At 41.6% G+C, this 26,865-nt stretch overlaps 1 protein-coding gene across 2 annotated transcripts in view; it reads left to right on the forward strand.

Moving 5' to 3' along the window:
* Nucleotides 1-26,865, forward strand: part of LOC104598232 (C2 domain-containing protein / GRAM domain-containing protein) — a 115,759-nt gene that overhangs the window by 29,326 nt on the left and 59,568 nt on the right. For both annotated transcript variants that reach the window (XM_010260175.3, XM_010260174.3), the window contains exons 9-10: nt 9,673-9,702; nt 9,825-9,924. In XM_010260175.3, coding sequence (XP_010258477.1) covers nt 9,673-9,702; nt 9,825-9,924 — 130 coding nt within the window. The remainder of the gene's footprint in view (nt 1-9,672; nt 9,703-9,824; nt 9,925-26,865) is intronic.

A 26,865-nucleotide genomic window follows, 5' to 3' on the forward strand; every position in this document is an offset into this window, starting at 1 on the left:
GGGAATAGATGACTTAAAGTAGAAAAAAGGCAAATGAAGAGGTAGAACCAAAAGCAGCATTCCTAGGCTGATCAAGGCTCTGTCCAGGAGTATCGAGCAAGTATATTCCATTCGCTTCATGGCCACTCCCAATCACTTTCCGAGACTCCAAATCCTGAAAAACACAGTGGGAAGGAAAGAAGGTTACACAACAATTTAATGACTTGGTTAAGCTACTTACAGATAACAAATTTGTATTTAATCTAGGTACATGAAGAGTGGAAGGTAGGAGTAAGGAGTCTGTAGCCTTGATGGTTCCCTTGCCAGAAATAGAGGCAAGAGAGCCATCGGCTAAGGTGATTTTGTCACGACTAGGGAGCAAATCATATGAAACAAACAAAGTAGAAAAGTTGGTCATGTGATCAGAAGCACCTGAGTCGATGATCCAAGGGGGCTTAAGATTACCTGAGGTGGTTGCATGATTAGTAGAGGCTCTTATACCTTAGTGAGCAAATGTAGAGGTGGCTGGACTTCCTGAAGGGTTGGAAGATGAAGTTACACCTTCGAGATGACTGATCATCTTTCCAAAATTTTCATACTCAACTTTCATGGCCGCCAACTGTGCACAAGCAGACTCAACTTCAGTATCTGTACCAGTGGCTACATTTGCACTCCCTGTCTTTCTACTATCATGTTTCTTCTGGAATCGAACAGGAACAAGATCGAGATGTAATTTCCAGCACTTGTCTTTGGTGTGCTTTGGGTTTAACTCCTTTAGGTTTAACCCCTTCTTTCCAGCACTCTACTATCACATACAACCTCCTTCTTTCTAGAGCCACTAGGAGCCCCTACAACTCCTTTGGGTTTAACCCCCATATTTGCAAAGTGATCTTTAGTGCCAATCCCTTGAACCTGTACCTGTCTTCTGCTTTCTTCACTGTTGACCAAAGCATATGCTTGTGACAATGAGACACTTTCCTTGGATAAAATATTTTGTTTTGTGATGTTATATTTGGGGTTTAGTCCAGTTAGGAACTCAAAAACCCTGTTTCTTTCAACTAATTTTTTGTAGGTTTCTGCATCATTGGAAGTGTCCCAAGTCACAACCTCTATTAGATCAATTTCTTGCCACAGAGATTTCAAGGTTGAGAAGTATACCGCAAGGGATTTCTCCCCTTTTCTTAAATTCTTCACATCACTCCTCAGTTTATAGGCTCCGGCTACATTTAGTTTATGGGAGTAGGTTTCTGCAACACTATCCTAGATCTCCTTAGCTGAGTTCATCCATAGATAATGTTGACTAATCTGTGGCTGCATTGAATTCACGAGCCACCCAATAACGGTGTAATTCTCTTGCATCCATTTCTCATAAGAGGGATCATCCTCTGGGGGAGCCTTCTTGCTCCCGGAGATAAACCTCCACTTTCCTCTACTACAAATATAAATTTTCACAGATTGTGACCATGCCAGATAGTTGGTTCCATCCAGTTTAACCGTGGTCACATTCAACAAAGAATCAGTTGGGGTTCCCAAAGCATGTTCATATTCAACAACATTCTTACACTCAATATCTGAGGAGTCCATCATGTAAAAGCTTCAATTAGGGTTTCGGTCAACTTCTACTAGTGCACTGATTGTTGATGAACTCAGATTGGGTTAAATTGGCAACAAAACACAACAACTCACAAGGCCAGTTCAGACCTGACAGCCGTGAGAACCAAGCTCGGTGGCAGCTCTTTCAAGAAGAAGAAGGCCTGATTCAGCCTTCAAGAGATAACCAGCTGACCTCCAAACACTGTGTACCCAATTGGAGTAGCTTCCTAGTTAGGGATTCCAGGTTCCCAACAATAGGTGCCCTAAAGAGAGCAAAACACAATCCACAGTAATTGATGGGGCCTTTTTACGAACACTTTGTATGCAGCAGTGAACACTCCACTGTCACCAAGTAAGAATCACTTCAGGAGCAGTCCGTATAGGTCCAAGAAGCAACTGAACTGAAGTAGGAACTCGCGCCACTGAGTCCAAAAAGGTTTCGACCACTTGACAGTCCAACAAGATGAGAAACCAACCCAGAAATCTCTGAGTTAAAATCAGGTTGACCACAGCTGAACAGCTGAACAGATTTAGAGGGGTTTCGAACACTAACAGTCCCCCCAAATCAGAAATATAACGCAGAAATAACTGAAGCAACTTACAGTTTTATCAATCTCTGATTCGAGCTCCAATCAGGTCGAACAATCCTTCTCTCTGATTCTTCCTGGTCACCGAACTATTCTCCAAGCGATTAGAGTCTTGGGCACCCTCCAATGACCTCCAAGAATCAGGCGGATGAGTCTAAACTTCCAACCCTAGAACACCCTCATGCAGTCGGCTGGACTATACCCACATGAGAGCCACGCCAAGCTCAGGCCTGCTCGGATACCAAGTTGAAAAACAGCCCTTCAAAGTATGGGACTGTGTAAGATTAGATGAGAAACCAGAAAAGGCAAACAACTGAAAAGATTGGTGAAGATGGAGAGAGAGAGCTGGCGGCAAGGAGGGTTAGAGGATGAGAGGTTCGAATTAATCTCCCCCTCTAACACTCTAATACAATTTTATTAAGTTAATTCTTGAATAATTACAATAGAGGCCCTTGGTTGGGCAAGAAATTACAAAAACACAACATAGAAGAGGATGGGCCCAGAATAAGGCCCATTACAGAAAAGAACATATATATAACATAGAATAACAGCCTATGGGCCTTTCGGCTCATCTTCTCTACAGGGAACATAACTTTTAATGACTCAAAAGAAAGATGACCAAGATGACTGTGCCATAAATAGGCTTGACTCTCACTGGACAAACTCATGGACTCTGTAGCCACAAGACCAGCTTTATTCTCCAACACGTAGAGACCATCCACCATGCTTCCTCTACCAATTGTCTTCCTCGAGGCCAAATCCTGAAACACACATGAAGACGGAAAGAAAGTGATTGAACAGTTCGAGGAGTGAGTTATACTACTAATGGATAACAGATTTATAGGTAATTTTGGAACATGCAGTACATTAGAAAGGGTAAGGCCGAGTGGGAGAGGTATGGTACCTTGGCCAGCTATGGTAGAGAAAGAACCATCAGCTAGTCTCACCTTATCTCTCCTAGAGAGAAGGTTATATGTCTAAAATAAATTTGATTTACTGGTCATGTGGTTTGAGGCTCCAGAGTCAATAACCCAAGGAGAATCAGTGGTATGAGATGACACATGGAAGGCAGTGGCAGCGTTACCTGATGTAGACGCGAAAGAGGTAGAGGGAGTAGGACTAGAATCCATCTGGTGGAGAGTCCTACCATACAATTCCAAATGGTCACGAAAGGAGTTGATAATTTCTTCCTTAGGGTCAGAACTGGGATGCCTCTCCTGAGTTACCAATGGACTAGTCTCTGGAGATGCCATATTAGCTGAGTTATACTTTTTCTGATTCTGCTGACTTGGTTTCTTGCCCTGATTAGGTGTTGACTTCTTACCCAAATCTTGTGCCCATTTAGGTTTTCCATGGAGATCCCAACTTGTATCTCTGGTGTGTCTTGTCTTCTAGTGGTGAGTGCACCAAAGTTTACTCTTATCATCTGTTCTCTTCTGAGAGTCACCTTTCTTAAAAGCACCTCCAACATTTGTATCTGAATTTCCCCGGACAGCTAGGGCAATTGACTCCCCCTCTACACAATTCCTCACACTTCTTCTACTCTCTTCTGACTGCACTAAGGCATACACCTCCTGAACTGATGGCAAGTCTTTACTACCCAAGATCTGCACCCTGATGGACGATATGAAGGATTCAGCCTTAGGAGGAAGGCAAAGACCCGTTGCTGAGATACAAGTGATTTATACACCTTCGCATCTTCATCACACTTCCAATTCACATTCTGGTAGTGATTAAGTTCTTTCCATATCGATGTCAAATCAGAACAGTACATCGAGAGACTCCTCTCCCCCTAATTGCAAGTAGAGGATTCAGCTTTGCAGTTGGTATATCTTGGCATAGTGTCTCTGCTCTGAATATGTGGACTTTGCTTGTTCCCATATCTCACAAGCAGTTTCAGCCCACATAAAAGTCTTCCTTACCTGTGGCAGCATGGAAACCAAGAGCCATGACATCCCCATACTATTCTCTTGGTTCCACCTATCATATTCAGCACTTCCGTTCTTCGGTTCCTTCACTCTCCCATTGATGTATCCTATTTTCCCCCTAGCAGTGATGTAGAGTTTTATTCCCCTAGACCACTCAAGGTAGTTCAGACCATCAAAGGGAATAACAGCCATGGGAAAATTCATATCCATTCCCCCACTCACTTTTTTGTGGCTCCCTGAAATCTCTGAAGTAGCAGAATTCTCAGACGACATAGTAAACACAGTTTTTTTTGATCTAAACTGTCAACTTAGGGTCCCTCCTTATATCGACAAAAGCTCCACACACAACAATTCAGTTCTGGACTTAATCTGAGCACAAAAACAGCACCAATTTCCAAAGAAGAACTATGACGAGACTGATTTTCAGATCTGCATGAAGAACAGTCGCAGCCTATTGGTTTTCCAGTAAGTTCCACCACAGCATTAATCAATAAGAGAGATCCTAACACACATGAAATCAGACTAACGAGCAGAGAAAACAGGTCATCTGTGACCTACAGTCACCTTTTCACGTGTACAGGATCACACGATCCAACAAATAAAAGAGGTATAACCCTCACAAAAGTCTGCCGACATTCAGTGGTTTGGATTCATTTGTTCTCCACTTGGTACACGACCAAGGAAAGAAATAAAACTTTAGGGTTGTACCAGTTGCAGATTTGATTTGATCAACCCAGATTCAATCCTCTGTTCCGCCCAGATTCAGCAACTTGAAGAGAAAACTTGGTCGCCCAGATTCAACAGCCTTGCTTTGATACCATCTTGGCAATAAATCTGATTGAAATATGAGGAAGTAGAGAAGAGAAGGGAAGAAGAGAGAAGAGAAGAAAGAAAGGAAGAAAAGGTTCAGAGCAATGGAACAGTACTGGCGGCGCCAGCTTCTATTATATTATATAGGGTGGCAGAAATAAGAGGGGTAAAGACTCTTGTGCCCCTTCTGTAACTGAGTACAATAACAGAAAATAAAAAAAAAGCTTTAACTAGCCAAACAGACCCTAACACAAATAACTAAATTATTTCAACAGAGAGAAGAGAGAAGAGAGAAGAGAGAAGAGAGAAGAGAGAAGAGAGAAGAGAGAAGCTGCCAATCTGTTTAGAGAAGGATTAAACTGTCTTAATCCTGTCTAAGCAGTCGGCCCGGCTTTATATTAATAATAAAAGAATGCTGAATTACAAATACACCCCTGTTTATGATAAATAGTGGACTGGAGTGTCCATAAAATAACATAAAAAGACTTCTCTATCCTGCCACGCAATACACCCAGAAAGACTTTTCTTTCTTAACACCCAACAAACAAATCAGAGATACAACTCACTCGTTATGGTGATTGCACATAACGAGTGCCATCACAAACAGCCCAACCCGTAGAGCAACTGCTTTAATCAGTAGAAGCATAGACCCTGATCACATGAATCCCCAACCCGTAGAGTGCCATCACAGCACATCAAAAAAATTTGAAGCAACTGCTTTAATTAATAGAAGCATAGACCCTGATCACATGAATGCCCAACCCATAGAGTGCCATCACAAACAGCCCCCAACAAAGAAGAGGTCGTGAGTCGTGGCAAGAGATGTAGGCTATACCATTGTTGTGTGATCATTCATATATTGTGCCCTTAGGAGGCAGCCCTTGGGATAGTAGGTTTTGGAACCCTATTGTTGAGAAGTGTGCTAAGAGGCTGACTGCCTGGAGAAGGAACTATTTTTCTTTGGGAAATAGAATAGTTCTAATAAAATTTACTCCCTCTGTCTTTAGAATGCCCCAAAAGGAAGTACTGAAGGTTGAAAAGATCATGAGAGATTGGAACCAAGAGAAGATAGAAGGGATCACTTGGTCAATTGGGGAATTGTTTGTAAAACGAAAGAACAAGGGCTGCTAGGTATAGGCAACTTAGGAAAGAAGAACTTAGCTTTGTTGGGCAAGTGGTTGTGGAGGTGGTCTCTAAAAAGGGAGAGATTGTGGCATCAGGTAATAGAGAGAATACATGGACAGACTTGCAATGGTTGGGATGCAGAGTGTCGGTTCGGACAACTTCGGCCTCACCTTGGAAACCTATTCATTGAATCCTTCCTCAGTTCTGAAGTCACATTAGGTATGATGCTTGTACTGGAGACAAATTTCTTTTCTAGGAGGATGTTTTGGTTGGTTCTTCCTCCTTAAGGTATCTCTTTCCCACATTGTATTCTGTTTCCCTTCTTAAAAAGGAGCTTGGTTGGGTATAAGTTGGGACCTGAGATTCAGGAGAGGGTTGAGAGATCACAAATTGAATTTGATTTCTTCCCTTTTTTTGAAGACAAATAATGAAAAGACTTTATTGCTAAAAATAAAAGATAACTACAACTTAAATATGGTGATAAGAGGTCACCCCCATCACGCTGCAACAATACAAGAGAAAACAAAACAAAACAGACTTCAAAGAAAACAAGGAAATACACTAGGACTTCTTAAGAATTCAGAGAACACCGAAAATCATCCCTGAAGTCTTTTTTCTATAAACCTTGAAATTCTGGCAGTATCAGCTCCGAAGTCTTCTTTCCTTCCACCACCTGATGTCTGCAACTGGCGGATTAATTTCTAATGATTGTAGTTTTGACAGCAGATCCAAACATTCCTCCATCTCTCAATAGAGAAAAGGCCCTCTAAAGTTTGGAGTCCAAACCACAGATCCATTAATTATTTCATAACATTCAGAAATAGGCACTCCCTTCCGACCCAAACTGTATAGCATTGGACATATCTCACAAAATTTCTCAGTTCCCGACCAATCATCCTCCCACAACCTAATGCTAGACACACTCCCCACGTTCCAAGAATATTGAGGAACCACCAGAGAGTTGAAACTCATTATCCCTTTCCATACACAAACTCCATAAGAGTGTCTCACTTCCTTTGAAACCCACCCAAAATTCACCACTTCATACTTACATGCCACCACTCTTCTCCAAAGTGCTTCCCTCTCTCTTCCAAACCTCTACACCCACTTCCCCAACAAAGCTTTGTTGACAACCTCCACCCTCCTCACCCCAAGACCCTAATGCAGGAGCTAAAGAATCAAATTTAGAATTTTCTTAAAATTTCTGTATTTTTGTATATTTGGACAGTATGGGTGTCTTTATCATTTTAACTAGTCTAGTGTGGGGCCTAGGCTATAACATCTTGTTCATCTAGTTGAGTAGGGCTTATCTTTCAATTTTCAGTTTATTTGCATTAGTAGATAGAAAGTTATTGTGTTTCTTGATGCACAAGACAAAGAGTGGCATATTTTGTAATTTTGGTGAACAGTGTTCCGGGCCACACAAGTCGCTTTATAAATAGATGTATTTTCTTCCTTTTGAGGGTAATGAATGAATGAAGATTTCTTAAGAGCTCTCTTGTTGTATGGAGTGGCTTCTACAAACCCTAGAGAGATTCTAGGATCCCTTGGAGTGATTCCTTGGGATTTCTCTCTCTTTTCTCTCTCTACCATTTCTACTCTCTCTTCCTCTCTCTTTCTGTCTTGTGTTAGTTTGTTCCAGCCCTACTGCATCAGACCCCCTCCATTTTAGACTTACACACCACCTCCCACTTGACCAATCGAATTTTCTTTTTTTCTTTTTTTTTTCAGCCCTCACATTCCACAGAAAGTCCCGTTGAAATCTTTCAATCTCCCCATCACAGCCGTTGGAGCCTTAGTAGTCGTAATGGCTTCTTTTCTTGTGCCTCTTTTCCTCTTTGCCCTCCTCTCCCATCAACCTTTCCCTTGGAAAGAAATTTGGTGTAAATCTTTCCCTCTTAAGTTTTAGGCCTTTTGTAGTGTATCATGGGGAGATGAATACATTGGACTTATTGCAAAAAATAAGCTCCTCTCAGTGTTTGTCCCCTAATTGGTGTACCCGCTGCAAAGTCAGTTGTAAGAGTTGTTACCGCATTCTATCCTGTCCTTTTTCTGCAAGCATTTGGGAAAGGCTTTGTTATCTAGTTATGGGTGGAACCTGCTTTTGCAGATAAGTAATTTATTCAGTCCTGCTACCTTTGTATGGCCCAAGAAGAGAGGAAGGATTCTCTGGAGATGTGCTAGAGCTGCAGTGATATGGACAATTTGGGTGGTGAGGAATGCAAGATTCACTAAAAAGGAAAGGGATGAGGCAACAGTAATAGGTTGAATTATGCATAGGGTTATACAGAGGCTAAAACTATTGACATCCTTTTCCCTTTCATATGGAGGTATTGGAAAGAAGTGGCTAAAAGTTTAAGATACAAGGTCAAAGCTCATTCAGATTAGAGACCAGCAGAGGGTTTCATGAAACTGAATTTTGATGGGAGTTGCCGAGGAACCCAGGACCATCAGGTATCGGGGGAGTATTCTGAGATAAGGATGGACTTATTACTGCCTTATATTCAGGGCCAGCAGGGATTGGTGATTTCATTATTGCAGAATTCCAAGCTGTGCTACAAGGTGTACAGATTGCTAAAAATCTGTACAGAATTCCATTAATTATTGCAGGGGATTCTAAAGTAGTGGTGGGATGGTTGAAGAACCCCAGAACAGCTTTGTGGATGCTTGGAGAGGCTCTCAAGAGATTTTAAATGGTGGACTTCTATACGGGTAGCTGATGGCTTAGTTAAGCAAGGGGTGAATAGGAACCAGCTCTTGTGGGTTTGGTTGTAATTTATGTTTGAGGTGGATGCAGCATCTCACACCTCTTGATGGGATGTATTTTTGATGTACTTCTTCTACCTTTTTTATTTAATAAAGTATCTTTTATTGATAAAAAACAATAAAAAACCTCAACCATATTGCAACTTTCCAAAACCCTGGCATAGGCAACCTCAAATTTTCACTTATCTGAAAATCACTGATTGGTCTCCTTTAATATCACAATTTTTTTTCTTGGATTATGGAAGAGATATGGCTAGTCTTCTTTAAATGGCCTTTGTTTTATTGAAGTTTCTTGCATGATTTTTCATATAAGAAATTGCTGAATGAATGACTGATAGAAGGCACATCTATTGTTTAGATCTTCTATTGATAGTATAAGATCTTTACTTTTGTTGCCTAACATAATTTGAAGTTATCGCTTAACCTAAATAAGCATACTTGGAGACCAATTTCTTTAGCTCTACATAGTTTATTCTACTGTATGTGATAGCAGTAGCATTATTTCACGCTTTATTTTATCTTGTGGCCCAGAGGGACATTTTTATAATTGCAATCTGTTGCTTCTTTTTAATATAAGACTATTCTTGGGCATAACTTTTCTAGACATCCCTTAGATCCTTCTTTAGTTTCTCTATTTTGTTTTCCTATTTGAAGTTGAACCATATTGGAGTTATGGTTGTGAAAGTTAACAGTGATGGTGCATTATTTCTTAAGGAAGCAATCATTGATCAAGCATGATTTAACTTTTCTGCTTTCTTAGTTTATTCCCTTTTAAGTTCATATCCACATTACTTCTATTCTGACCTTATGGTTTCAACACCAATATAGATTGAATATCTTTTATACAAAATTTCTTCTTTTAAAGAATTCTACTTTTTTTCTAGGTGATTATTCCATTTGAAGATATAGATGAGGTATGTAGCTTCAATTCTTCTTCTGTTTGGCCTTTCCATTGGTCTTTAGGTTAAATGATACAAACTTCTAAGTATGAATGCATAAATGCTTAAATGCTCAAACATCATTATTGATGGCACAGATGAAGAGGAGTCAACATGCATTTATTAATCCTGCTATTACAATTATTCTCCGTATGGGTGCTGGTGGACATGGTGTGCCTCCATTGGGAAGTCCAGATGGTTAGTAATTAATAGAAGTAGATTCCTTTTAAGTTTTCTTTTTATTTTGTTAGAGCTTGGTTTCCAGCTTGTTTTTTTTTTTCATGGGGTTTGAAATATCCATATCTTCTGCCTTAGTAGCATTTGGCATCTTTGTACATGCCTTATGTACTCTTGTTGTATGGACTTAATTGTTAGTATGAGCTTTCCTAAAATAAACCTTGATGCCAAAAAGTGTAACTTAAAGCTAATATTGGTGACCCTATGCTAACATGCGTTTTCTTATAGCTTTTAATTCAAGATAGGATCTCATAGTTCAATTTCAGTTGGTTTATTAAAGGTTTTATCAGGGTGATCAGAGTGAAACCTTAGAATATGTTAGACATTGTTGTTCTTTGTTCTCTTAATTGTAAAGACTGGTTTTCTTCTGAATTTAGTAGTGAAACTGCTAAATTGGGACTTGGTGAATAGAAGAAGAAAACTATGTGTAAGGGGAAACGATGGCCTGAAACCCTAGCCACCTGCACCTGTCTTTGTGATCATGGCTTCTCAAGATGGTGATCCACCCTCTAAACCTACAATCCTCTCTAAGCTTTCTCCTCAATGAGCCCCATCGATCTCTGTTTTTGTGATTCCTCTGAACCTTTGCAATGCCGAACTATTGATTTACTTTCCTAAAGAGGTTTTACAATGTTCTTTTGAGGCTTTTCAAATTGCCCTAGTTGGCAAATGCATGTGTGCACAGCTTTCATTACCTAAGATAAAAGATTTCATTGTTAGGTCTTTTAATCTGTTGAATGATGTTTGGTTTACAACCTTGGATTGCAAACATATCTTGATCCGATTCTTGAGAGAGGCTGATTATCTCAAAGTATGGTTGCACGAAGCCTTCAAGGTCAGGTTGTTTCTATTCAATATGTTCAAATGCGTGCCAGATTTCGGACTAGGCTGGCAACCGTTCCTAGTCTAGATCAATTTTCCCTTTCTACCAGTCAACTACTATTTGGGGGTTTCTTGCGATTAATCGCCAATGCAGTGGGTCCTATTGCTAAAAATGGATCCAGCAACCCTCTTGTTATCATCAACCAATATGGCGAGTGGTGAGGACCACAAAGAAGAACCGAAGAGAAAAAAGTAGGATCCCAAATAGTTGTTTTTGGATAGTTTTGTATCAGTTTGAGTCAGAGAGCATTTTTGTCATTTTAGCATTTAGATTCCGGTGAGGTGCAGTTGGGTTTTGATCTCTTGGGTGTTTTTGTAACAAAAGTTTTTCTTTTGGGGGTTGGTTGAAGTTACTTTTGTTCTCAAGGACTTTCCGATTTTGGACATCCAAGGGGATTATGTGTAAATATTTTTGTTGGCTTTGGGGGCTGTTTTTGTGGAGGTCTTTTCATTCTCTCTCTTTAATTTGAGTTGTATCTCAGCCCTAGCTAGGGTTTTTGATAACTGGGAACTTGGGTTTTGAGTCAACCCATTAGGCACTTTTCAATCCCTCTATCACTGCATGTTCATGCGAGAGGCCATCTTGACGCCATCATTACTATATAATAATAGTTCTAGGAGTTCTACATTAGGTTCAATTTTGAAATCTATAAAAATCCAGTTTTGTTGTTTCCAGCATTGTATTGCTGTTCATTTAAAGTATTGCATATATCTTTCTTATTTGACCACAAGGTATCAAAGCTAGTTTCTTTCCTTGGGTTTGCTTTAAAGTTCACCTTCTTGCTGTTTCTTGTGTATATTGTTATAGTTGAAAAGGGTGCATGTGGTAGAAGACCACAACATATGTCACTATAGAGGTATTCCAAGAAGCTATAAGCAGGCTGTAGGAACAGATTGAATATCTTGCTCAACTTGTAGCCCACAATACTGCTAGAGATGGTGATGTAGGAAGTGATTTGTGGTTTGGAAGTAGAAGGTAAGCTCTTACTGTTGATGAACAGCCAACTAACATTGTTAATGAAGAATCAAGTGAAGAAGATATTGGCAACCTGAAGGTAAAGTATTAGTAATTAGACACTCAATGATTGCACCTTAAGAACAACTACTAGGGGATTGGTTGAGAATGAATAACTTTAGAATACATTGTATAGTTGGTGGGAAGTTGTGTAACTTGATGATTGATAGTGGGAGTAGTGAAAATCTTGTGTCTCAGGAGATGGTGGATAAGTTGTAGCTAAAAACTATTGAACGCCCTCGACCGTATTACATTTTGTGGTTCGACAAAGGAAATGTCTCCTAAGTGCCTTGTTAATTTCTCTATTAGTAATACACTTGAGGAATCTATTTGGTGTGGTGTTGTCCCAATGGATGCATGCCATTTACTCTTGGGATGCCTATGGTAGTATGACCATGAGACTTCATTATTGAGACAAGAATACTTGCAACTTTGTGAAAGACAACAAGAACATAACTCTTAAATCAATGCAGGTTGATTCCATTTTAAAGAAAGAAACTAAGATAACCACTAAACTCTTCACATCAAATAAAGTGGTTGAGGAAGCCAAATAGGACAGCATACTACAGGTCTATAAGGAACTTGAAAACAGTGAAGAAACACTTAAAGAGAGCTTTGATGAACAGAAAATTGTACTAAATGGAGTGGTACAAGACGAACTATTAACAAATAGTAAGGGTGAGAACACAAACGAGGGAATGGTGGAGTGGAATAACAATGACAAGGACCACTCTGCTGCCCTTGTTAAAGAGATCTGTTAGAAAGACAAGATTCAAGCTTCATCTATTATGTATATATCTGAAAATTTGGAAAAGATAGTGTAGAAAGTAACTTTGAGAAGCAGATTTTAAAGGAAGCTGGCATTATTTTTGAAGAATAAAGATAAAATTTATCAAAAGTAAAAGAACAAGGAAAGACCCCATACGAATCCCCATTAATACATAGACCAACAGCCCGTCAACTAACCAGAAAACAAAAACCCCTCCTTGCCGCGGCCATGACTTCAGTCTTCCTCTGTGACCGTGTCATCCTGGATCGAGTCGTCGTTATCCCATACCTTGTCCTCTTTCAGACGAACATTTTTGTTCAATTTCTCTTCCTTTCTTCTCCTTCCAAAATCCTTGAAAGCCCTTCTAGCAAACTCGTCACCACTCCAAAAGAACAGACCCAAGCTTTATTGTAACCTTTCTATCCACTATTTTTTGGAGGGTCACCCCACCTGATTCCCCATCAATACCGTTATTATTTTGTGGCAACTGTCTTGCAGCAGATTCGGAATTAGCACCACTTGAATCATCTAAAGCGATGGGACCACAAGATAACTTCAAGTCTAGTCAGAGGTGGTCTGGACCGGTTTGAGTTCAAGAGATGGAACTGGCTTTAGGGCCTGGTCGGGTTAGCAAAAGCAGGTTAGGTGATTATTTAAATAATCACGTGACTCGAGTGGAAAGGCCTTTAAGTGACCCGACAGGAGACGATTTGCCTCATCTATTAACACAAGGCAGGATGTCTCGAGGTTCTGAGCATGTGGTTTCGTGTGAAGTAGTATTACATGGTCACATGTAGGGGTGTCAATTGGACTGGATTTGGTCCAATTCGGTCCAGTCCAGTGTGAGTCCATTACAAATGGACCTGGTCCAATCCAATCCAATGAATATTTTGGACCATTTTGGACCGGTCCAGAGACTGTTCAATCTGTTCAAATTCCTGTTAATTTAGTTTGGTTTCAACTCAAACCTGGTTCATTGACACCTATGTTCTAACCTTCTATCAATGGACCAGATATTGGCTCAATCCAATATAAATTCATTATGGACGGACCAGGTTCAATCCAATATGTCATATTGGTCCGTCCAGTCCGTCCAAATTCAATATATCTTATTGGTTCGTCCAATCAATCCAACCCAAAACCGGTCCATTGACACCCCTAGTCACATGGGTCTCATTAAGGACTGTGATTCATGTTTATCATCGTCTTCCTCAGTTCAGTATATTCACCTGAAGTTTTCATCTTATCCAATTGGAGTTTTGAATGAAGCTCAAGCTTGCAACTTTGATTTGTTTAATAAATCAGAGCAGGAAGGATAGAGTTAACAAGAGAAAGTGGGATACGGAGTAGAAGTGTCTTGTTTGGAATTAGAAGGAGAAAGGGAGAAAGGTGGATTTGGGTGATTGCCAAGTATGATAAGAGTGGTAAGAAGAGGATTATTGGTGGAACAGGTGTGAACCTTGATGATTGTCCATATTCTTCATCGAATGGCGATACTGGATACTGTTTTCAGGTTGGAAAATGAGCTGAGGTGATTTGCATCTCTGCTGAGCCTGGGGTTATAGATGCAGAATCCCTAGAGATCAGGTATGATTCTGGAAAACCAGCTTCATTGACCTTGGTAGTGGATTTCTCTGTGGATTTAGAGAGGCTGGAAGGGGGGGGGGAGGAGGAAGTTGGGGAAGGGACTATAGGTGACGGCGAAATCATTGGGTGTCAGGAGTGCTACGATGAGGATTATGTTCACTTCAAGGAGGTGAAGGCTAGAAGGTTGGATGTTGACTTGGGCCGAAAGAGCAAGTCTGAAGAAAAGGAAGATGATCAGATTAATGTGGTGTTTAGTAAGAAATTGTGTAGTTCGAGAAATCATATTGTAGTGCACATGACAAAGATCTTCTCTAGGCTAAAACTTGGTCTGGTAGGGGTAGGACCTAGGACCTGCTAAAGACTACAAATGGGTTTATAGGAGGAAAAGAACAAGAGGCAATGATACATCTGGCATTGACCATAGGGGGACAATGGTGCAAGTTCAGTCATGGTCTCCCATTCGGTGAAGGAGCAACAAGAAAACAAAATGGGTGGCATTGACTCTAATCCTGGTGTGAGCAGGACACTGCAAAATAACGATGGTGATGATGGTAGCTTAGGATGTATGACTCTCCAAAAATTAGTGGATAGAGAGGTCACAGAAGAAAAATAGCCTTTTGAGAAGAAAGGACTGTTTAGAAAGATGCAAAAGTTCAAAAGAAAGTAGCAAAAATCAGAGTTCAAGAGGAGAGAAGAAGAAGAAGGTGGCGGCAACTTGGGTTCAGAGAGGGAGATTTTCGAACATAATCTCTTCTCTTACACCCTTAATTCTATTTCATTAAGTTAAACTTTGGTAATTTATAGAGAAGCCCCCTAGTTGGGCAGAAAATTAAATAGACATAACATAAAAAAGAATAAGCCCAGATTAAGGCCCATTACAACAAAGAACATAAAAGATAAAAAAGGATAAAGAGCCTATGGGCCATTCGGCCCATCTTCTCTACACTCCCCCTCAAGCTGAGCATAGATGTCAATCATGCCAAGCTTGCCAGTTGTTGTAAGGCTTATTTAATAGCTACAGTTACAGTTACAATTACTTGTTTTTTTTCTTCTTTTTTCCTTTTTTCTTATTATTTTATTTCTAGGATATGCCGCCAGGGGCATACTTGTAATTTCAGACTCTTTTATGAAGTTAATATAAATAGAAAACTGGCGGCTGCCAGTAGTGACTTTTTTCCTCTCAACCGTACCTCTCTCTCCCTCTCTCTCTCTCTTTCTCTCTCTCTGCCAATCCCCACGAATCACCACATGGTATCAGAGCTGGTTCTTTGGGTTGAAAAAGACCTACGATCCCTCCTGACCTGTTCTTAAAAGTGTTTGGACATGGCTGTTTCTGCAGAAACCCTAGCAGTGTCTGGTGGCAGTTATTCTTTTTTTTTTTGGGAAACCCTAGTAGTTTCTGGCGGCAGCTTTGTGATTTCTTCTTCCTGGCTGTAACAGCAAGAAAACCCTAGTCGGAGAAGGGTGATGCTGGTGCAAACTCCTTTGTTCGATGCTGTGAAGTCAAGTTCAGATTAGCACCTTCGTACAAGTGCTGAACAGGTGTTTTTTGGTTCAGTGTGTTTCAGCCTTCTTTGGCCAATGGTGCGTAGGGTTCATGCCTTGATTATATAGCTATTTGTTTGGATGTTGGATGGTTAGAGTGTGTGAACTACAGTCAGACTGATTGTAATGTCTGTATTGGTTGTGCTGAACCGATTACCGGACTGGTTTATTGTTCTGTTTGGACGTTGTGTTGACTGAACCCCTTGTTCTCAGCAGTATTCTCTGTGTTCTCAGCAATATTTAGTATTCTTTTGCACACTTTCTAGGAGTAAAACCTGAGTTGTTCACATTCTGATTGTGGCGGCTGTGTTGTTGGGTGATATTTGGACTGTTTTTTCAGTAGTATTCAATGGAAAGTCATGATTTAACCTCATCAGGGGCTACACCAACTCTCGGCACAGCGGGGTTGGGAGGTGAAAAAATGGTTTTTCCCATGCCAATTACCCCTTTAAACGGGCTGAACTACCTGGAGTGGGCTAAGAGTGTAAAACTCTATGTAACGGCAAGGGGTAAAGCTGGTTACATCAATGGAAGGGTGAAGGAACCCAAGGGTGAGACAGCTGAACATGATAGGTGGGACCAAGAAAACAGTATGGTGATGTCTTGGCTCCTCGCAGTCATGGAACCTGATGTGAAAAAGAATTTCATGTGGGCAGACACCGCCAGTGAGATCTGGGAACAGGTCAAAACTACCTATTCTGAGCAAAGGCATTACGCCAAGGTTTACCAGTTGCAAGCTGAATCCTCAACATGTAAACAGGGAAACCGTAGCTTGTCCTCATACTATTCAGCCCTTACCTCCATATGGAAGGAGCTGGACCATTATCAGGCCATAGAGTGGAAGCACGATGATGATGCTAAGGCCTACAGGAAGCTGGTCTCTCAGCAACGGGTGTTTGCTTTTTTGTTGTGACTGAACGCTGCATATGAACCGTGTAGATCCTAGGAAGCAAAGAGTTGCCTACGGTTCACGAGGTATACTCCCTTGTCCAATCTGAAGAAAGCAGGCGGAATGTGATGGTTACATTTGAGGGGGAGCAACAAGTTGCCTTGGCTGCAATGAATAATTGCTCAACAGGAAAGAAAAGTGACCCTAAGAAGGCGGATGATAAAGATAAGCTATTCTGTACCCACTCTAGGCGTTCTCGACATACTCGTGACACTTGTTGGGACATCCACGGGAAACCCAAGTGGGCAACAAAGAATCAAGAACAAGGTAAAGGTCATTTGAAGAAAATGAGCACAACACATGTGGCAACCCAAGACACTCAAGCTGCCGGTAGCACCCAGGACCACCCTAATAAGTCTGACCCTAAGGAGGATATAATGAATTCATTTAGAGAGCACCTGGAATCTTATGGTAGGGCCTTGCGGCAAATGGACAACTCAGTCACTGGTACTCCCTCTACTTCATTTGCATCTACTTCAGGTAATATGGCTTCTGCATTCCATGTCACTCCCACAGATTCCCCTTGGATCATTGACTCAGGGGCTTCCAACCACATGACCGGTAAGCCTAACTTATTCCAGTCTTATAGCCTTTTGTCAGGAAGGGATAGAGTGAGACTTGCAGATGGTTCTTTTTCTTCCTTTGCAGGCCAAGGATCCATATCCCTTCCCCATGGCCTTAACCTGAATTGTGTATTGCATGTCCCTCAGCTTCCCATAAACTTGCTTTCAATTAGTAGCATTACAAGCTCCTTGAATTGTAGTGACCTTTTTTGCTGACTCATGTGTTTTTCAGGATCTAACTTCTGAGAGGACGATTGGTAGAGGAAGCCAAGTGGATGGTCTCTACATTCTCGACAACAAAGCTGGTCTCTTGGTTTCATCCTCAGAGTTGCATAGTCAGTCAAATAAGAGTTAAATCTTCTTGTGGCATAGTCATTTAGGTGATATTTCTTTCGACATAATAAAATGTTTGTTTCCAGTTTTCATGTGTCAAACGTGTCAGTTGAGCAAACAATGTAGAACAACTTTTCACTCAAGCAATAAAAGATCAAATGTTCCTTTTCATGTTGTGTATTTTGATGTATGGGGGCCTACCAATGTAATCTCTGAGGGCGAATATAAGTACTTTACTACATTGATCGATGATTACTCTTGCTATACATGGGTGATTCCTATGCGTAGCAGAGACGAGGTTCTGAAGATAGTGAAAGACTTCCAGAGGATGGTGTTTATGCAGTTCCATGTTGAAATACAGATCTTCTAATCTGATAATGTGAAGGAGTACTTCCATGGGGAGCTCAATGAGTTCTTCGCCTCCCACGGATCTATTCATAGGAGCTCATGCGCCAGAACACCACAACAAAATGGTGTTGCAAAAAGGAAAAACAAACATCTTCTTGAGGTAGCTCGCGGGATGATGTTACACATGAATGTCCCAAAGAGGTTTTGGGTGGATGCTATACTTGCAGCTGCGTATGTCATCAACCGCATGCCCTCCAAAGTACTGAACTACATGGCCCCTCATCAGTTGTTATACCCTCAGTCTCCTTTATTTTCCATCCCCATGAGTCTTTGGTTGTCGGGCCTTTGTCCATGATTTGTCTCCATCCCGAGGTAAGTTAGACCCTCGGTCCTTCTGGGGTACCCCTCATCTCAAAAAGGGTATCGGTGCTTTGACCCAGTTAGTCGTAAAGTCTTTGTGTCTATGGACGTGTCCTTCTTTGAGTCCAAGCCATTCTTCCCTCTTTCTCCTCAGGGGGAGAGTCATAGTGTGGAAGAGAAGAAGCAGATTCAGGTATCTCTTCCTTCTATTCCGGACCTTACTCCCTTCCGTGTCTTCCAACGTACACGTCGGAGAGATCAGCAGGGTGATAGAAATGTGGAGCAGCCAAACACTGAGCAACCGACATCATTAGACTCCTAGGAGGTAAGTCCATCCCCTCACCCTACTCCTACTGTGGATGACCTTGACATCCCTATTGCCCAACGAAAGGGAGTCAGGTCCTGCACTACCAAACACCCCATTACCCACTTTGTCTCCTATGACCACATTTCTCCCTCGTACCGAGCCTTCTTATCGGCAGTTGATTGCATCCCTGTTCCCAAAATGTTACAAAAGCCTTAAAATGCCCTGAATGGGTAGATGCCATGAACGAGGAGATTAATGCCCTCCACAAAAATCAGACTTGGGAATTGGTGGATCCTCTAGAGGGGGAAGACTCCGTGGGGTGCAGATGGGTGTTCATAGTTAAGCACAAGGCAAATGGAATAGTTGAAAGGTACAAAGCAAGACTAGTAGCCAAAGGGTACACACAAGTACATGGGGTTGACTATGATGAGACTTTTGCCCCGGTGGCTAAGATGAACTCGATTAGGGTTCTCCTGTCCTTAGTTGCTAATTTTGACTGGGAACTGCATCAACTGGACATAAAGAATGCTTTCCTGAATGGTGACTTAAAAGAAGAGGTATACATGGTTCAACCTCCTGGATTCTGTGCCAAGGGGAGTGAAAATAAGGTATGCAAGTTACGGAAGTCTCTCTATGGCTTAAAACAGTCTCCTAGAGCCTGGTTCAGTAAGTTTCACATGGCAATTCAAGAGATGGGATTCAAACAATGTCAGTCAGATCATACACTCTTTGTGAAGAGATGTCAGGAGCAGGTTGTTGTATTGATAGTGTATGTAGACGATATCATCATTACAGGAAGTTGGAGCTCAGAGATACAGAACTTGAAACAATTCCTTGCATCAAAATTTGAAGTGAAAGATCTAGGACTCCAGAAGTATTTCCTTGGGATTGAAGTTGCCCGCTTAGAAAAGGGTATCTTTGTCTCCCAAAGGAAATACACCCTTGATCTATTGGGGGATACTAGTAAATTAGGTGTAAGGCTGACAGATGTGTTGGTGAACCTCTAAAAGATGTGAAGCAGTTCCAAAAGTTAGTGGGAAAGCTGATTTATCTGTCCATGACCCGTCCAGACATTGCCTACTTCGTTGGGGTCCTGAGCCAGTTTATGCACTCTCCTAAGAAGCCACACATGGAGGCAGCAGAGAGAGTTCTTAGATACTTGAAGAAATATCCAGGAATAGGCCTACTATTCAGTAAACACAATCACCTAAAGGTGAAAGTCTTTACAGATGCTGATTGGGCAGGAGCTGTGGAAGGTCTATTGTATCTGAGTTTAAGTTATGTATCCCATCTTCTATGAGGACAAAATTGTCTTTCTTGTAACTCTATGTTTTATGAATAAAATTCAAGTGGGTCGGCTAGGAGAGTGATTTTTCACATTCTCTCTAGTCTGGCCGAATATTCTTCTTCTCTCATTTCTCTTTTCTTCTTTCTTCTTCTCTACTTTGACCTAGAATCAACTAGGGTTTATTCACATGGTATCAGAGCTGTAAGGTCGTATCCTCACTTCTTTCTTGCTGCTGTTCTCTTTCTGGGTTCGCCGCAACCTTCACAGTCATCTTCTTCTTTTCCGACTGACTTGAGTGGAGGTTCGATAAGGGGTTGAAAAGGAGCTGTCGTTTTGTGGGCCTGGAGGTGAGAATGCCTCCGGTCGTTGCTGTGGTGATCGTTGGAGTGGTATATGAAACCCTCTATTCAGTATCGAAGAGGGCTGAATGTGGACAGATATGAACACTACTGTTGCTTGTCCAAGTAAGGGACTGTGAATGTTTTCTTTTTGCTTCAAAAGTTGGTTGTGGTGATGCTCGGTGTGACTGATATGCATTTCAGTCGTGTTCCTCTGCATTTCTCTTCATATGTATGCTGAAAGAAGAGTTGTCCACTGCTGAAGTTCACAACAGCAGTAGATTGGTGGTGGTCGTGTCGTGGTGATTGGTGTATCTATGTTTCTAAATATTTAAAAGTTGATCTCCTGGACCTTGTGTGTAATCAGTTCTGCAGTGTGCAGCCCAAGTGTTTGATGTGAAGACTGAGTGATTTCAGTCTTAGTGTGTTGATGGTGAATGGTTCTGCAGTGTGCAGCCCAGGTGTTTTATGTGAAGACTGAGTGATTTCAGCCTTAGTGTGTGGTGTGTAATGTGTATTTAAAGAAGCTAGAGTTAGTGGTGTTATAAGTGAGATAAGCCTTGTGAAAGAGTGTGAGGTTGTGTTGTGTATTTGAAGGTGAAATAATTAAGATGGCTTCATTTGAAAATGGGAATGATAACAAAACAGGTGTCATGCTTTCTCTAGACTATCTAAGTGTTCAAATGACATCCATCAAGTTGAATGGTGAGAATTATGTACCATGGGCAAAATCTGTGGAGGTGTTCTTGAAGGCCAAGAGGAAGGTAAAACATGTAAGAGAGGAGAAACCTTCCTCTGATTCCCCTGGGTTCAGTGACTGGGAACAAGAAGATGCATAGATAATGACATGGCTCTGGAACAACATGGAACCAAAGATTAGTAGTGTGAACTTCATGTTCCTAGATACAATTAAGGAAATCTGGGATCATGCTAAGAAGTTGTACTCTGGATAAGACAATACAACTAGGGTGTATTAGTTATACCAAGAGTACTTCAATTTGAAGCAAGGGAGTCAAAGCTTGGAAGAGTACTATGCAAGTTTGAGGAACATTCGTAATGAGCTCAATGTGTTTCACCCTCTAACATTAGATGTCCAGATCCAACAATAGCAACGTGAACAACTTGATGTGACTAGGTTTCTTGTGGGCTTGAAGGCTGAGTATGAGCCTGTCAGAGCACAGATGTTGGGGGGATCAGCTCTCCCTTCACTTGAAGAAGTTTTTGCCTGTCTTCAGAGGACATCCATTGAACCGGTGGAACATTCTTCCTTCTCTGATATATCTGGTTTGGTAGTGACTAAAGGGAGTGGCCGTGGAAGTAGAAGTGGTGGTGGCAGCAGTGGCCCTCCAAGCAACCATGGTGGACACATGTTTAACTGGGCTAGTGGCCGGACGGGAGGCCGAGAGTCAGGGGGAGGCCGTGGAAAAGGAAGGAGTAATGCTCAGAGAAATTGTACACATTGTGGCTTAGAGGGGCACACAGTTAATTTCTGCTATGATTTGCGTGGTCCACTCAACACTTGGGCTAACCATGCTACATCTAAGAGTAGTAGCACAATTACTGAAAGCCAGCAAACTGCCCCAACCCCCTCCACACCTGCTTGTGCTTCCGGGCAGGAAATGGTGAGTGTACCACAGGCAGTATATGAGCAGTTCCTTCAAACATCTCAACAGAACACAACTACACTTGCCCATTCAGGTATGACTTGCTTAGCTTCCAAAGCCTCACCCTGGATCATTGATTCCGGAGCCTTGGACCATATGTCTGGGACTCTTGATGTATTTTCCTCCCTTTCTCGCTCCTCCACATCTCAAACTGTTACACTTGCTAATGGTTCTACATCTCCTATTTGTGGTGTTTGTGATGTTGATCTCTCCTCCTTGTCTTTAGCATCTGTTTTATATGTTCCTAAGTTCCCTTTTAACCTTATGTCTGTTAGTAGATTAACCAAGTCCCTTAATTGTTCTATAACCTTCTATCCTTCTTCTTGTGTGTTTCAGGATCTCAAGACGGGGAAGAAGATTGGTGGAGGGCATGAAGTAGGCGGTTTGTATTACCTTGATGGTGGTGGCCCCTCAGTGGCTTTTCAGTCGTCTCTTACTCCTCTCCAATGGCACTGCAGACTTGGTCATCCCTCTCTCAAGGCTTTGAAGCTGCTAGTTCCTTCCTTGAGTCATCTTTCATCATTAGATTGTGAGCCATGTCAGTTGGGAAATCCACTGCTAGGAGAGTGATTTTTCACATTCTCTCTAGTCTGGCCGAATACTCTTCTTCTCTCCTTCTTCTTTCTCTTTTCTTTCTTCTTTCTTCTTCTCTACTTTGACCTAGAATCAACTATGGTTTATTCACAGATAGAAAGTCCACTAGTGGGCATTGCACATTTGTAGGAGGAAATCTGGTGACCTGGAAGAGCAAGAAGCAAAGTGTGGTAGCAAGGTCAAGTGCTGAAACTGAATATAGAGCTATGGCACATGGGGTGGCTGAAGTCCTTTGGCTAAAGAACCTTCTAGGGGAGCTTGGAGTTGTTGTTCACAACCCTATGTCCCTTTACTGTGACAACAAGGTTGCAATAAACATCGCCAGCAATCTAGTTCTACATGAGAGGATCAAGCATATTGAGGTGGACAAACACTTCATAAGGGAGAAACTGGAAAAAAGGGAAATTTGCATCCCTTATGTCAACTCCAAGGAACAACTTGCTGATGTCCTTACAAAGGGGCTTCCGTGCTCGCGACATAATGAGTTATGTGACAAGTTGGGCATGATAGACATCTTCAGCCCAACTTGAGGGGGAGTGTTGTAAGGCTTATTTAATAGCTACAGTTATAGTTATAGTTACTTATTTTTTTTCTTCTTCTTTCCTTTTTTCTTATTATTTTATTTCTAGGATATGCTGCCAGGGGCATACTTGTAATTTCAAACTCTTTTATGAAGTTAATATAAATAGAAAACTGGTGGCTGCCAGTAGTGACTTTTTTCCTCTCAATTGTACCTCTCCCTCTTTCTCTCTTTCTCTCTCTCCCAATCCCCACGAATCACCACACCAGTATCATGCTGGAGTTTAGCCTTGGGAATGCCCTTGGTGAGGAAATTTGCTAACTGTCCTCCAGAGGTGATGAAAGGTAGACACACTTCTCCAGAAGCCACTCTTTCTCGAATGAAGTGTCTGTCAACTTCAATATGCTTAGTTCTGTCATGTTGCACTGGGTTGTGAGCAATGTTGATGGCAGCCTGATTCTCACAGTATAACATCATTGGCTTATCATGCTTAATACCCAGTTCTTCCAAGGATTTAAGCCACAATAGTTCAGAAACTCCATGAGCCATGGCTCTGTATTCTGCTTCGGTTGAAGATCGAGCAACAACTGATTGTTTCTTGCTTCTCCAAGAGACAATATTACCTGCCACCAAGCTACAGTACCCAGAGGTAGATCTTCTGTCATCAATGTTTCCGGCCCAGTCAGCATCTGTGTAGGTTTCAAGTTTCATATGTCCATGCTTAGCAAATAGAATTCCCTTTCCAGGGGAGCCCTTCAAATAACACAGAATCCACTCTACTGCTGCCATGTGAGTATCCCTTGGAACATGCATGAACTGACTGATGCAACTGGAAGCATATGCAATATCTGGCTGAGTCATGCATAGATAAAGAAGTTTTCCAAGTAGTCTCTGGAAGACTCCCTTATCTTCTAACAATATTCCATCGGAAGCGCTCATATCGATAGGAGTAGCAACTGGTCTAGCGCCCATCTTCCCTGTTTCATAGAGAAAATCAAGAACATACTTTCTCTGAGAGATAAGGATTCCATCCTTGGTTCTAGCAACTTCTATGCCAAGAAAGTATCTCAATTCCCCCATATCTTTGATCTCAAACTCTGTATGAAGGAAAGATTTGAGATCATTGATCCCTGAGACATCATTACCGGTCACAACAATATCATCAACATACACAATCAGGTAAACAACCAAGGATCCTCTCCTCTTCACAAAGAGGGTATGATGAGACTGTGTCTGTACATAGCCAAAGCTAACAAGGGCAGCCCTAAACCTTTCAAACCATGCTCTAGGGGACTGTTTGAGTCTAAAGAAATTTCTTCAGCCTGTAGACCTTTCCTATCATATCTGTTTCATACATCCCTGGAGGAAGAGACATATAGACCTCCTTATGTAATTCTCTATTTAGAAATGCATTCTTTACATCCAGTTGATAAAGTGGTCAGTCTGAGTGTGTAGCCAAAGATAGCAGAACTCTCACAGAAGTCATCTTGGCAACAGGGGCAAAGATTTCCAGATAATCAATCCCATACGTCTGTGATTAGCCTTTCTCAACCAGCCTAGCCTTGGCAGCATTTAAACCTAAGTCTGGGGGTGATACGGAGAGGGATATAAAGAAGGAAGATAAGTGGGATCTAGTGTATGAACATTGCAAGAAACCTAAGCATACTAAAGACACATGTTGGAAGATGCACCCTCATCTAGTTCCAGCAAAACTGAGGAACAAAAGGGGTAATGCTCATATGGCTGTTAATACTGATTCTGCATCCTCATCGGGCACAAAAGGCACGCCTCTAGACACCCTAGCTACTGTCCGGGCTGCCCTAACTCAGTTGGAAGATGAATTTGGGAATTCAACTCAATCATCTCAGCCACCATCAGCTCCTCCCACATCAGCCTTTGCTCATTCAGGTACTCGGGCCTCAACTTACCATGCTTCAGCTCCAGGTAACACTAAACGTTGTTGGGTAATAGACTCAGGTGCATCTGACCATATAACAACTTACAAAACATCAGAATTGTTCAGTAACTTTTTTCCCTGACCGATGCATTTTTTAGGACTTGGAGACAAGGAAGGTGATTGGGACTAGCCGTGAGACGATGGGATCTATCTACTTGGAGAGAGTTCTCATTGGGAAGATCGTGAAGATAGGAAGTCTTTTGTTTCTCAGCCTGTTAGTCAGGTTATGCTTTGGCATAATCGGTTGGGTCATTTATCCTTTCGATCTTTGAAGAGTTTGTTTCCAAATTTGTTTGAGTCTGTTCAGATGCCAAATTTGAGATGTGAGAGTTGTGAGCTTGCAAAGCATTGTAGAATATCTTATTCCTTGAGTAATAAAAGAAGTAGTAATTCTTTTGATGTTGTGCATACCGATGTTTGGGGCCCGTATCACATCATTTCTATGGGGGGTATACAGATATTTCTTGTTGTTTGTTGATGACTATACCCGTTTTTCTTGGGTTTACCTTATGCGTTCTCGAGATGAGGTTCCTGCTTTGACCCAGATCTTTCATCAGATGGTTTTTACTCAGTTTGGGGTCAAAATCAAAATCTTCAGATCCGATAATGTGAAAGAATACTTTACCAACCCATTAGCCTCTTATTTGCTTGATCATGGGATTATTCACCAAAGTACTTGTCTATATACACCACAGTAGAATGGGGTTGCTGAGAGGAAGAATAGGCACATATTGGAGGTGGCTAGAAGCATTATGTTTAACTCCAATGTGCCTATTTGTTTCTGGGGAGATGCTATTCTTACAGCAGTGTATCTCATTAATCAAGTTCCTTCACAGGTTCTTGACATGAAGCCTCCATTTACCCTTCTATACCCCGATAAAGAATTGTTTACTGTTTCCCTTAAAACCTTTGGTTGCACTTGCTTTGTTCAGATTCTTGGACCTCATTGTTCCAAATTTGATCATAAGGCCTCCAAATGTATTTTTCTCGGTTATGCACAAACTCAAAAGGGTTATTGCTGCTATGAACCTACTTCTGGGAGGAGATTTGTCTCGATGGATGCTACTTTCTTTGAGGAGGTACCCTATTACCCTAGGGTTTCTCCTCAGGGGGAGAGTAGTGAGAGTGGGGTTAACTCATCAGAAGTTCCTTTACCTGTTCCATCGAGTGATGAGGGATGTAATGGGGAGGGTTATCAGAGGTGTTAGGATTTGAGAGTCTATCACAGGTGGTGGAGGCAGGTTGATTTCGGTCATCAGCAGTCCAGGCCTGCCCCAATTCCTTATGCGGATCCAAATCCAGGTACCACAGTCCCTATATCAAATCCAGGTCCCACTGAGATACCTTCCACTCTTGCTACTTTACCTCCTTTGGATGACTTTGACCTCCCCATTGCAGTCCGTAAAGGCAAATGATGTTGCACCACATCCACAACTCACTGCATTTCTCAGTTCCTGTCCTATGATCGCCTGTCTCCCTCTTACAGGTCCTTTCTCACATTCATTGCTGATATTCCTATTCCCAGAACAGTGCAGGAAGCCTTGTCAGTTTCTAAGTGGAAAGATGCAATGAAGGTTGAAATGGATGCTCTTCTGAGGAATAATACTTGGGAGCTAGTTGACCAGCCTAAAGTAAAGAAACCGGTTGGATGTAGATGGGTATTTATTGTGAAACATAATGCTAATGGTTCCATTGAAAGGTATAAGGCCCGGTTAGTTGCAAAGGGATTTACTCAGACTTATGGTATAGACTACTTGGAGACTTTTGCTCCAGTAGCAGAGCTGACCACTATTAGAGTTTTGTTATCCCTTGTAGCCAGTTACTCTTGGCCCTTATTCTAGATGGATGTTAAAAATGCCTTCCTCAATGGAGACTTACAGGAG

The sequence above is a fragment of the Nelumbo nucifera genome, chromosome 7, assembly GCF_055504915.1.
Source record: "Nelumbo nucifera cultivar China Antique chromosome 7, China Antique-T2T, whole genome shotgun sequence".
NCBI lineage: Eukaryota > Viridiplantae > Streptophyta > Magnoliopsida > Proteales > Nelumbonaceae > Nelumbo > Nelumbo nucifera.